Source organism: Belonocnema kinseyi, chromosome 6 (assembly GCF_010883055.1).
Source record: "Belonocnema kinseyi isolate 2016_QV_RU_SX_M_011 chromosome 6, B_treatae_v1, whole genome shotgun sequence".
Taxonomy (NCBI): domain Eukaryota; kingdom Metazoa; phylum Arthropoda; class Insecta; order Hymenoptera; family Cynipidae; genus Belonocnema; species Belonocnema kinseyi.
This window is the reverse complement of record NC_046662.1, coordinates 96,259,164-96,271,217: the sequence shown is the minus strand read 5'-3', so window position 1 is coordinate 96,271,217 and position 12,054 is coordinate 96,259,164. Positions and strand designations below refer to the sequence as shown.

Below are 12,054 nucleotides of genomic sequence, written 5' to 3'. Positions count from 1 at the left end.
CCACATCCCGGATACTCACACGGGAATGCGTGCTGTTCGGTCTCACCATCATCCTCTAAAGGTAAAGGTCGGCCAGCGGGTCGACCTTGGTTCATCCGAGGCATGTTTATCTTATTGGGACCTTTAGTTTTTAAAGACGAATCGGGCTGGTAACACGAGACGTCCGCTTCACCTTAACTCCTTAACCGTTCATAACGGAAAGCAGAACACTTAATCACTGATGTTATGTGTTAGGGGGAGTTCGGACTTTGACCGCTTTTCGCTCAGCTAAAGCGGGGTCGCTAAATCCCGTACGAGTAAACAGACACGTGAGTCTAATTGTCTCCCGCCAACAGGCTACCCTATAGAGTGGCCGGAACACCCTTGGTCATCCATCCGCTTCTCAAATTAGGGCAGCATAAAAAATTTTCAAGTCGTTCGCGCCTAGGTTTGCAAATCCAGTGCGTGTTAGAAATTTTCTAAGTCTCTCGCGCCTAGGTTTGAAAATTTCAATATAGAAAAAGCAAGAAAACATTCCAAGTCGTTCGCGCTTAGGTTTAGACCAGGCACGACGATTAGGGATAATCCTATGTATCCATCTCATATTGTTTCGAACGAAGAGGTAAAGCCAGAAAATCCTCTAAGTCTCTCGCGCCTAGGTTTGCAAAAGTGGACAAAATGGAACGAAACAAATTTTTCCTAAATCGCTCTCACCTAGGTTTGCAAAAGCGTCGGATATGCAAGCGGTCCTCCAGATCGGCTCGCACCTGAAGGCGTCAAGAGAGTCATAGTTACTCCCGCCGTTTACTCGCGCTTGCTTGAATTTCTTCACGTTGACATACAGAGCACTGGGCAGAAATCACATTGCGTCATCACCCGCGAGGGCCATCACAATGCTTTGTTTTAATTAGACAGTCGGATTCCCCTAGTCCGTGCCAGTTCTGAGCTGAGCGTTGAATGGCGGCCGAAGAGGACGACCACGACGGCGGAACCGTCACGGAAGCCTCGCAAAAAAGGAAGATCCGCGGGAGGCTAAGGCACGGGACCAAGGCACGTTATAAACTACAATCATAAAGTAAAGCTGAACCTTTTTTTTTTAATTTGACATTAAAGAAGGTTCTCAAAGCACCTACGGCCTTGACGATACATTCTCATTGCCATGATCGCGCGTCGCGCTCTACTGTTAGATTATATGATACAGGCTCTAATTTTTTTAAATGTGGGACCAAGGCACGTTATAAACTACAATCATAAAGTAAATTTGAACCTTTTTTTTAATTTGACATTAAAGAAGGTTCTCAAAGCACCTACGGCCTTGACGATACATTCTCATTGCCATGATCGCGCGTCGCGCTCTACTGTTAGATTATATGATAAAGGCTCTAATTTTTTTAAATGTGGGCTTATCGAAAAATTCAGCTTAAATAGTTTGAAAATATATTTGGTATCTAGTAAACATTTTTGGATCTATGAAAAAAAAATAATTTTTTCTATTTTTTGTAGATTTTCAAATTTTTGAAAAGCATATAACTTTTCTAATTTTTATGAAAATAAAAAATTTTATTCAGATAATTTGCAAGTCTTTTACCGATCTATCAGAAACCTTGACAACAATTTATTTAATAGTGAAAAAAAAAATTTAATTTTGAAATTGCTCTCAATTTTTCAATTTTGGTTCGAAATATCTGATTAACGAACTTAGCATTTATTTTGGGAACCTTCAGAAGTTTATTAAATGCGGATTCGATTGGACCAATCCTTCAAAAGTTAGCGTGGCTACAACATTCAGGTAACCATACATACAGACATACAGACATACAACATGCAAACATACAGACATACAGACAGACAGACACCGATTAAATTTTATGGTTTCCGGATTCTGTGAGTGCCGAAACGTAAAGATCCGTTAGAAACCAGAGATTGAAAATTTGAACGATTACATTACATTCTCAGGAATGAGAATGTAAAAACGTTAAATTATCGAAAATTATAGAAAACACATTTTCAACAAATAATTTGTTTATAAAAGTTTTTTGTTTATTGTATCATCATGGACTATCTTTATATAATGTAAATTTATGAAATGTCGGCGATTACAACAAGTTTCCTATTATTGACGAGAACCGGGAACGTCAAATAGAAAAAAAGGCCATTTTTTCCGTCATATTTATTTATTCATAAAAAAATTGAAAAACTGTATTAAAAATCAGACTCAACAACTTTCTTTGAAATTTTATCAGCTTTAAAAAAAAACATCCAAATTGGTCCACAGGTTCAGCCGGAATCATATTTTAGAACCAAAAAATGTACTTTTTCCCCACTGTGTGACAGCCTCCTTACCGCGATAAGTTCCAAAATATATAATATAATTAAAGGTCCCAATTTACGCCCTGGTAGAAATTATAACATTTTCTTTGCAAAAGTTTAATCTAAAGGATTTTACACCTTTCTATAGCCTCTGACAAACACTTCTCCGTTTTCTCATATTTTTATCGATATTCGATTATTAACTATACTCCGCACGTTATTCTAAAACTAAACTTATTGTTAAATTTGACTAGAGAAGACTTATTACTAATAATCAAAGACAAACGCAGTTTATTAAAATATCCGCAAGCGCCGAGAATCGAACCCACACACCGCAGGCTTATAAGTCGAATGCCTAATCCCCATAGTTACGATGTCACGCTGAGTGCGGTATCATAAATGCTTAACGGCATTCACCCGATAATTTAGAAATTAGGAAAAAAGGTTTTTGAAGCTCGATTTGTTATATATGATTTTTCAACGTACTTACGTGATTTCAAATTAAATCGATCTTTAAGAAAAATTCTTTTTAAATTTTTAAGGCACCAAATTTTTTAAATTTTTTCAGAAAAAAATGAATTTTTTGAAAGTTTGTACCTCGGTAATTTTCTTAATTTGCTCTTTTTTAAATTTAAGTATAATTAAGCATAAGAACATTAAGGCCATGTGATGTGTATAACAGCTGATCATGTCAACCCTTAGATCAATATTTTTTCACCCATATTGAAAAATAAAAGTTTAAATAAAGCGGAAATTTTTTTCGGGAAATGTTAATAAATATTAAAGGATCATTTGTGGCCTTGCAAAGAGTTGGAGGAAGAAAAAAGTTTATTTATGCAAATAATGATTATCGACGGACACATTGAGGTTTTACAGCAGAAGTTTGACTTTTAACTTTCTCTGACGGTAATAATGCAATCTGTTTTACCCAAAGACCCCTAGAAGTTCGAAGATGTCGACTCGCTGCGCTAGTGCTGCTTTGACACAGCTGATACCAGACATGCATAATGTTCGTGAGCGATTTTAATTCTTTTGTCCCACTTTGATAAATGTAAACCTCATAACCAGCCCTTTGACAACATTGCAAATTGCTTGCAGGGTTTGATGAAACAAAGGTCAGTATTTCTCCAAAATAGAAATGAAAAAAAAATTTTTTCACTATTATAATTATTTAGGACCAGAGACAAATTCTTGCATGCCTTCTATTCATCGCGCCAAATTTTTAACACGACATCTTATTCCGGGTGGACGTAAGTTGGGAAAGAAAACTTCCACTGGTATTTTCTTAAAAAAAAAAATTTTCTCAGAATTCCTACCGGAACAAATCAGAGACATGGACTTTATTACATCCTCTTTCATTTCCCAAATTTTCAGAGTGACACCTCATTTCCTTTGAACGTAAGTTAGGAAAGAAAAATCGAAGACCAGGTTTGGTCACGTGACCCTCTCGTCACATGGCCTTAATGTACTTTTTTGCACTGACAGCTGTATTGCCCGTTTTACCTGTAGAGGGATTTACAAGGTCCCCTCGAGAAAATAATTAATTGATAGAAATTATTTTTTAAATAGTGCTAAAAAGTGATTATATAAATAATGTAAGACAAGTAGCACACGACAATAACCTGTCGAGGGTCAGCAGAGGGAAAGCAAGATTCTTCTAAGTAGGAAATCTGGCTACGGCCTCGTGACAGCCAATATTTAGTTTAGGCATAAAGAGGCAATTTCTACCCGGGCGCGTCCAAGTTTTCCGGGAGTGGGGTTTCCTTATACTACTTCGTGCTTGTAGCAGTAGTCTAGGGTATGAAGCATTTTTTCACCACAAAATTTTAGAATGAAAACGACGTATGCCATGATGTAGTGTCCATGTCTGAGATGAAGGCCTATATGTTTGCAGGCAAAAATATTTGTTCAGAACGAATTGCGCAATGTTCAAAGTTGGCGAAATTAAGTTTTTGGGAGATTGCGATCAACGTATTGATTTGTGAAAAAAAAAGTTTAATCGTTAATTGAAGGTATCTCTGCGATCTTTCGTTTGGTAGGCTGCACATTGAGATGGTTTGATTCGTTTTCTCAAAAAGTAATAAAAACCGGCAAAAATGGCCGCTTTGCAAAATTTAGTTATTTTTGAAAAAAGTAAATGTACATCAATTAAAGTCTCCGAAAATGTGTGTTTTATGAAGCTGAAAGCATATGCAAAATTTCAGCTCAAAATAATAAATAGTTTTTGAGAAAAGCTATTTTTTATTAAAAAAGGTTCTATTATTTTGGTGGGGCTAACATTTTTTGGCCGGTCGCAAAGTTATAAAAGTGGACAAATTTTATTCTCAAACAGTTATAGTGTAACGTACGCTTAGCTGCTAATTGATTTTTGAGTATTAAGTACGTTAAAAATGGCTGCAAAAGAATAGTACGTTTTTGTCTCACAAAAAATGGAATAACTTTTGTAATTTTTATCATAAACAATCGAAATTACAGTCAATGGAAACTTAGTGATTGCACATGATTTTAAGACAAAAATATTTTTTGTGCGTTAATTGGGGGGGGGGGGTGATTTTTTTTGTATAACAGTGATTGCAGTCGTAATTTTCACGATATACAGCTGAAATTGGTAAATATTATTAAATGGATAGTGAAACTGATTGTAATAAATTGTCAGAAGAATCAGTGTCGAAAACACTGTTGATAATAGCAATTTATTTACGACCAAATGCGTTCGTAGTGTGTGGCGATGGAGTGGGGGAAGCTGTTTCCGCCAAGGCGCGCCTGATAGCCGATGGCGCTGACATTGAATTCACGCGTTCAAAATGTAACAAAATGTTTTTCATCAATATCGGGTCATAAAGTTTTATAGAAAAAATGGAGAAATTAAGAGTTAAGTCAAAACCACTAATAAGATTTTTTTGTAAGCACAATTTACTTGATGCTTGCTGAATACGTTGCGATGGTACATTTATAGTACATCCGTAATTAATTGCTGTTCCGCACCACCATAGAGGGTGCTTGGTTGGGTACGATTATGCACACTGCACTTATTAAACTATATCTATCGCAGATTGTAAAAATTGCAACAACTCACCTCCTTCAACTTTTTGCTTAAGAAAATTTACGATGTTAGTAGTGTTGATCCTTAGCCAAAACTGACAAAGTCGCCTACAAGAATCATCCAGCAGCTGCTGTGTGCGCCTTCCGAGAAACGATACCTAGGTAATGTAAATACTAAACAAGTGCATACCTGCGACCATTCAGAATTGCATCAGTGCTGTTATATATTTTATTTCAAGAGAAATCTTCAACTCGATGTACAGTTAATTTGCAGATAAGGACAAGTTAAAAATCGGAAGTTTACTTCAGTAAATTTCACGAAAACGTTAGGACCCAATATTAATGAAAAACCAATTTTCAAGTTAGTATGCATTTTTTTGTAAGATTATTGAATAAATATTAAAATGACAAACTGATAATTAGATTATATCGAAAAATTATTTCAGTGATTGTTCAATTAGTGAAAATATAAAAACCATACAATCGAAGACGTACAAAGAATGTTGAATAAACTAGATGCTAGCATGAAGAGCATGGGCCTCAAAATTAACGGAAATAAAACAAAAACTATGGTGTTCAAAGGAAAAAGTGAGAAAAGACTATGCAATATTTCATTAAATGATGAGAAAATTGAACAAGTTGATAAATTCGTATACCTTGGTAGCTTATTTACTAGGGGCGGGAAGATAGATGAGTAATTAGATAGACGCATAAACGAAGGTACGAAGGTTATTGGTAGAGCAGGTTCCCTTATCAGAAGTAAAAATATATCAAATAAAGCTAAAATGGCAATACATAATTCTATATTTGTACCGACTGTAATATACGGTAGCGAGACATGGACTTATCAAGAAAAAGATAAAAGTAAAATTAACGCAATGGACATGAGGTTTATGCGCATAAAATGCGGAAAAATTCTGAACCCAAGTGGGGAACTTTACACAACGACTTTGTGAGGATCTTCACTTGGGGTGATTGCTAGAGAGATTGATCAGCAACCTGGGTCGGAACAGTGTTGCGGAAGAAACGTGTTATTTATATAAATAACACGAGAATTCTGGATCAATCTGAAAACTCTCTACCCCTTCTCCACATTACTCCTTTCCCCACCGAGTGAGTCACGCCTATCCCGAAAGGGAAATGGCTTAATGGTGTAATAATAATAATAATAATAAAATACTTACCTTTTAAGCACTAGACATGCTTTTTCTGATTATTTAATGCAAAATTTGTAATCAGCGCAAAAAGCTGGCTAGCGAAACTGATTTTTCTGACAATTTAACTACAATCAGTATCACTATCCATTTAATTATATTTACCAATTTCAGCTGTTTATCTTGAAAATTACGGCTGCAATAATTTTTATAATAAAAATGACCCCCCCCCCCCAATTAATACACAGAAAATATTTTCATTTTAAAATCATGTGAAAATAGTCAGTTTCTTTGAGAATAAAATTTGTCCACTTTAATAACTTTGCGACCGGCCAAAAAATGTTAGCCCTACTAAAATAATAGAACCTTTTTTAATAAAATATAGCTTTTCTCAAAAACTATTTATTATTTTGAGCTCAAATTTTGCAAAACGGCTATTTTTGCCGGTTTTTATTACTTTTTGAGGAACGAATCAAACAATCTCAATGAGCGGGCTAACAAATTAAAGATCTTAGTGACACCTTCAATTAACGATTAAACTTTTTTTCGCAAATCAATGCGTTGATCGCAATCTCCCAAAAATTTGATTTCACCAACTTTGAACATTGCGTAATTAGTTTTGAACAAATATTTTTGCCTGCAAACATATGAGCCTTCATCCCAGGCATGGACACTACATCATGGCATACCTCGTTTTCATTTATAAAGTTTGTGATGAAAAGGTATCTTTTTGATCTCCGTTCCCTGGACTACAGTGTAACTTTTAAATAGCCAAGGTTATTTTTTGTTGCACTGAAACGGTACCCTGAAATTAGCATTACATTCATACTTTGTTTTTTTGTCTATGAGCGAGTGAGATAGACATAGTTAGTTTACCTAAGGTATATAAAAATTAATGTGTACAGTCTGTTTGTAAACAAATTACACAAGACCCTGCACTCACTTATTAACGCGAATTACACATTTTCACTTAAAAATACAACAAATCTGACGTGTTACTAAAAGGTTCAATTCGATTGGAACATAAAAAATCCCTTCGGAAATGACGCATTCCGTTTCACGAATACATGTTTATTTTTGTTCATCAGTTACAGGAACATAATATTTTTCTTAAAATAAGGAAAAATTAAATGCAGAAAACCTCGATCACATTGTCAATAATGATTTAAATCATTCTTTTAACTCTAAAAATGTTTATAACTCTATTTTAAATTAAAATCCTCTGAAATCAGCAAAAGTTATTTTTCTTCGTATAAGCTTTAATAATGACGTTAACCGCAAGGATTTTAAAAGCACGCTTCGAAATCAGATCGATACTTCTCGTTGCCAGAGAGACCCTCTAGGATAGTAGGTATATTGTGTAAACAGGATACACTTTTTGAGTTTACTGTGTTACACTAACACCATGTATAGTGTGAAAAAAACTTGCAAACGAGAGATCATTCCAGCTGGGCAAGTTGAAGCTTATCAATTCCACCGTATCCGAGTAAGTACATACACATTAATATTGCAAGGAAAAATCAACTTCTATGGAGTAATAGCTTTAGCAACAATATTAGAGATAACATAAATAGCTTTTGTGTACTGTTTAACAGAATTTTTAGTATGATATTAACAGATTTCCACAAGAAACATTATTGTTTTTTTATTTACCATCATTTTAATGGATACAATGCATATATTCTAGTAATCGTAAATCAACATGAAAGTCAAAGAATCGAAGTTAAATTTTGTTATAATTCTTAAAATAAAAATGTAATTTATGATTCTGAGAAACAAAGAAGGCTTCCAATAATGTATAATAAAATTATCAATAATTCTTATCATTATAAAATGAGTCAGTTTTATTGCTCATCCTAGAGTATAGTGAATAACTGTTTCATAAAGTATATGATTCAGATATTTTATGAATAAGAATCATATTATACTATATAGTAAAATGTTTATACTGGTCCAGATCTGGCGTCGTGTGGACCGTCTAATCTTGACAGTATATTCTGGGCCAGATCTGACACTGGTCAGTCTTCCATAACAGAAAAATTGTTAGGGTGTCTCAAATTATATAAAAAAAATGTTCAACATCTTCGAAAAATTGTTAAGGTGTCTAAAATTTTACAAAATACAAAATTAACACCATTAAAATAATTTTTTTTATCGTCTTGACAGTATTTGTCCGAGATAGTGTTTCTAATAAATGAGTAGTCCCCTTTTCTAGTTTGAAATAAATAGTAATATTCGGTACGCACATAGAAATTTAATTACATAATACGTTAAAAAACCGATATTACAATTTAGTATACTCTTTTACGATTTAGAGAAATCGGGCATGTATATCAAAAAGTAATATAGTATCTATTAATGATCCATGAAAAATATACTTTGGAAAATTAATATTAGTTCTACAAAATTTGTAAAAAAATGGTGATATTTAAAATTCACTATATTAAATTCAAGCAGGAGAATAATATCAAATATTGAAAATATTGGAATAATTTTTTCATATTTTGAAAGAGAGAATTCTGACATTTACTAAAGTTTATTATCACATTATCATGATCCTCATTAGTATTTGCGTACATAAATATTGACCTAACCTTTGCGTATATACATAGTACGCATAGATATATACATATAACACACACGCAATGCACGAAAATCACACTGAGATAAGGGGTTTGAAGATTCCTTATATACTAAGTGTGGTGAAAGTTTTTGTAATTGTGAGAAACGGCATGGTGCTTAATAGCTCGATTTAGAAACATTCAAAATTGAAAGTAAAAACAGGAAGATTTTCTGTTTTAATTAGGTCAAAACTGGGATTTAATAATTTCCAAAACATCAATAGTTTTTTTTTTTTTCTTTCAAAATGCACTAGTATACACGTCTCCATACCTGAATCTTGATCAGTTTAGCGGGAAACACGAATTTCTCCGATTCACACCGTGGCTGGTCGGTTATGAGGTACGATCGGCGGATTTAGCTAACCTTGAGAGATTATTGGAGCTATTCGGATTTTTTGATATTGTGATGCATAATTTACTCAACTAAAGCTTACAATTTCTGTGAGCGTCTATCACAGAAAATTAAAATATTTCTTACTCTTTTCCACTTTCTCATTGGCTATACTAATTTGTAGAATATTTGCATTAAATTATGTACTTCAAACTATTTATTTCTGTAATTGCTTTTATGTTATTTGATAATATCACATCACGTTTAATTATTCTGCGTTTTAAGACATACAATATCAATTTTTGCTATTGAATATACTAATTCTTCTTCTTAAGATATTAAGTTTTCATATTCTAATTGTAAAGTTTCGTGAGTACGCTAACAATAATTTTTATGTTTACACGATTTCCACAAATCGTAATCGGCTATTTCATTCATGAACATTGAAATAATAAGTATTATTATAAAATTTCTTTCATTGTATTCTAGTTCAATAATTTACTATATGATCTACTATAATTTATTATAATAATCTACTATATGAAATTCGAATATGTATACTTAATCCCCAGTGTCCACCCTGTACATAATGAAGTGGTCTATAATGGATGATGCTTATGCAAATCTATAGTTTTTGACCAATTGTCACCAAATTTGACGCACATATTCTTTGGGCTCCGAAACAGGTCGTAAGAGTATGGGAGGGGACATATTAAATGGCTGACATATGAGAGGGGGGAGGGGCACATTTTTTAACCAATCGATATCATATTTTTCACACATATTCTTTGGGTTCCCGGGCAGGTCGTGAGAGTATTGGGGGGAATATAGTGGTGGGGAGGGGGGGGCACAATTTTAAAGTATATAAAATCAAGTGGCTTAAAACGTATGCTGCTTATAAAAATGCAGTTTTTAACAATCGGCACAAAATTTTGCACACATACAGTTGGTTAAATAAGAGCGTGGTCACGATTACTAGCGATCGGTAATTGCGAATGCTGTAATTTTTTTTTCATTTAGAGGTCATTATAGTCTTAGTCCTTCATGCTTTATGAAAGATAATCAGCTGACTGTTCTTTTGAATAAGAACCGAGCATTTTTCCAAAATGAGTGCCGCATACGCTTCGCGCTTCGAAGCAGTTTTTTTGTGCTCGCACCCTAAAGGTCCCAAAATGACCCAAGCGGCTGCTGCGAAATATATGCAAAAGTCGAAACAGTTTGTGATTAAATGGGTGAGTAAGTCGATGACTTGTCACCAAATCGCGGTTCTGTCCAAAGTATGCCTCGAAGATGCCAAGCCATTATTGACGCTGAAGGTGATTGGACCTCCTCTTAATGTATTAGCATGAAAGTTTTCGATCTTTGGCCATCCGGACTTCCTTAGCGGACCGAAAGAACCGAATGGAGCCTCTACGAAGTACCCGTAAAGACCCCATTCGGTTCCTTTTAAAAAAACTTGAAAAACAGCAAAATCAACTTTTAAATTGTTGAAATTCGGATTCTAAGTTAAAATTTCCTATAGAAGGTCACGGAATAATCGCAATAGTTTTTTGTGCAACAGTAAAAAGTTTAAAAAAATATAAGACGGACGTATAATACCTGTTGACCGCTACACTTCAAACGCATCATCTCTAAGTAGCAGTCAACAGGCGTTATAGATCTTGCAAAATTTTTAAAACTTTTTACCGCTGAAAAAAAAGTATTGCGATTACTCCGTGAGTTCCAATAGAAAATTTAACGTAGCATCCGAATTTCAACAGTTTAAAAGTTGATCTTGCTGTTTTTTCGAGTTTTTAACAAGGAACCGAATGGGGTCCCAATGGGGTCTTTACGGGAACTTTGTAGAGGCCCTTTTCGGTTCTTTCGGCCTGTCAGGGAAGTCGTAAGATTATTAGGGGATGATGGGCGGGGGGCGGGCAGCTTCTGATATATATATATAATGAAATGGCCGAAAATCAGGGCACACCATAGTTATATATATTTTTCAAATTAAATATTTTTTGTTGATCGAATTTTTCCGTGTAGTTATTCGCAAAATTTTTGATTGCAGTGTTCTAGAAGAATAGAAAATATTGTTAAGTCATTTATTTTTTACTTACTTATTGCGCATTATTTCTTATTTGTTTATTATATACTTTGCACCGTTTGCTTAGTTATTATTTATTTATTCACCTCTGATTGCAACGTTTAAATAACGGCTGACTAGGTGTTAAATAGCATCCACCTGGGCCGTCTAGCTGTAGATTTTAAAAAACTGTTACGATGATGATCAGACTCAGACTATTACCGTTCGACTTGCTCTAGATTAGAGTATATCCGAGTAAAAATGCGTCGACTTGAGTTCGACTTGAATTGCCCTCAAACAAGACATGCTTAAGTCGAAAAGGTCGACTTGAGCATGTCTCCATTTTGAGACTGTGCCAGACTTCAATTTATGCCTTGGAGACAAGTTTCTATGTCTTGAAGACATAAATTTATCTCTTGAATCAAAGTTTTATCACTCCAACACGAGCGGTTTATAATTTCGAGTTTATACCAGTCTTAACAACAAGGATAATTCTGACCGTCTTAAAAGCTAATCTTGTTAATAATTAAAGAATCTCGTATACTTTTATAT

At 34.2% G+C, this 12,054-nt stretch overlaps 1 protein-coding gene across 1 annotated transcript in view; it reads left to right on the top strand.

Moving 5' to 3' along the window:
- Window positions 1-7,864: 7,864 nt before the first annotated feature.
- LOC117174793 (uncharacterized protein CFAP97D2) overlaps window positions 7,865-12,054 on the top strand; it is a 5,300-nt gene continuing 1,110 nt past the window's right edge. The window contains exon 1 of the mRNA XM_033364161.1: window positions 7,865-7,971. Within this exon, the coding sequence (XP_033220052.1) occupies window positions 7,891-7,971 (81 nt within the window). The 5' untranslated portion in view covers window positions 7,865-7,890. The remainder of the gene's footprint in view (window positions 7,972-12,054) is intronic.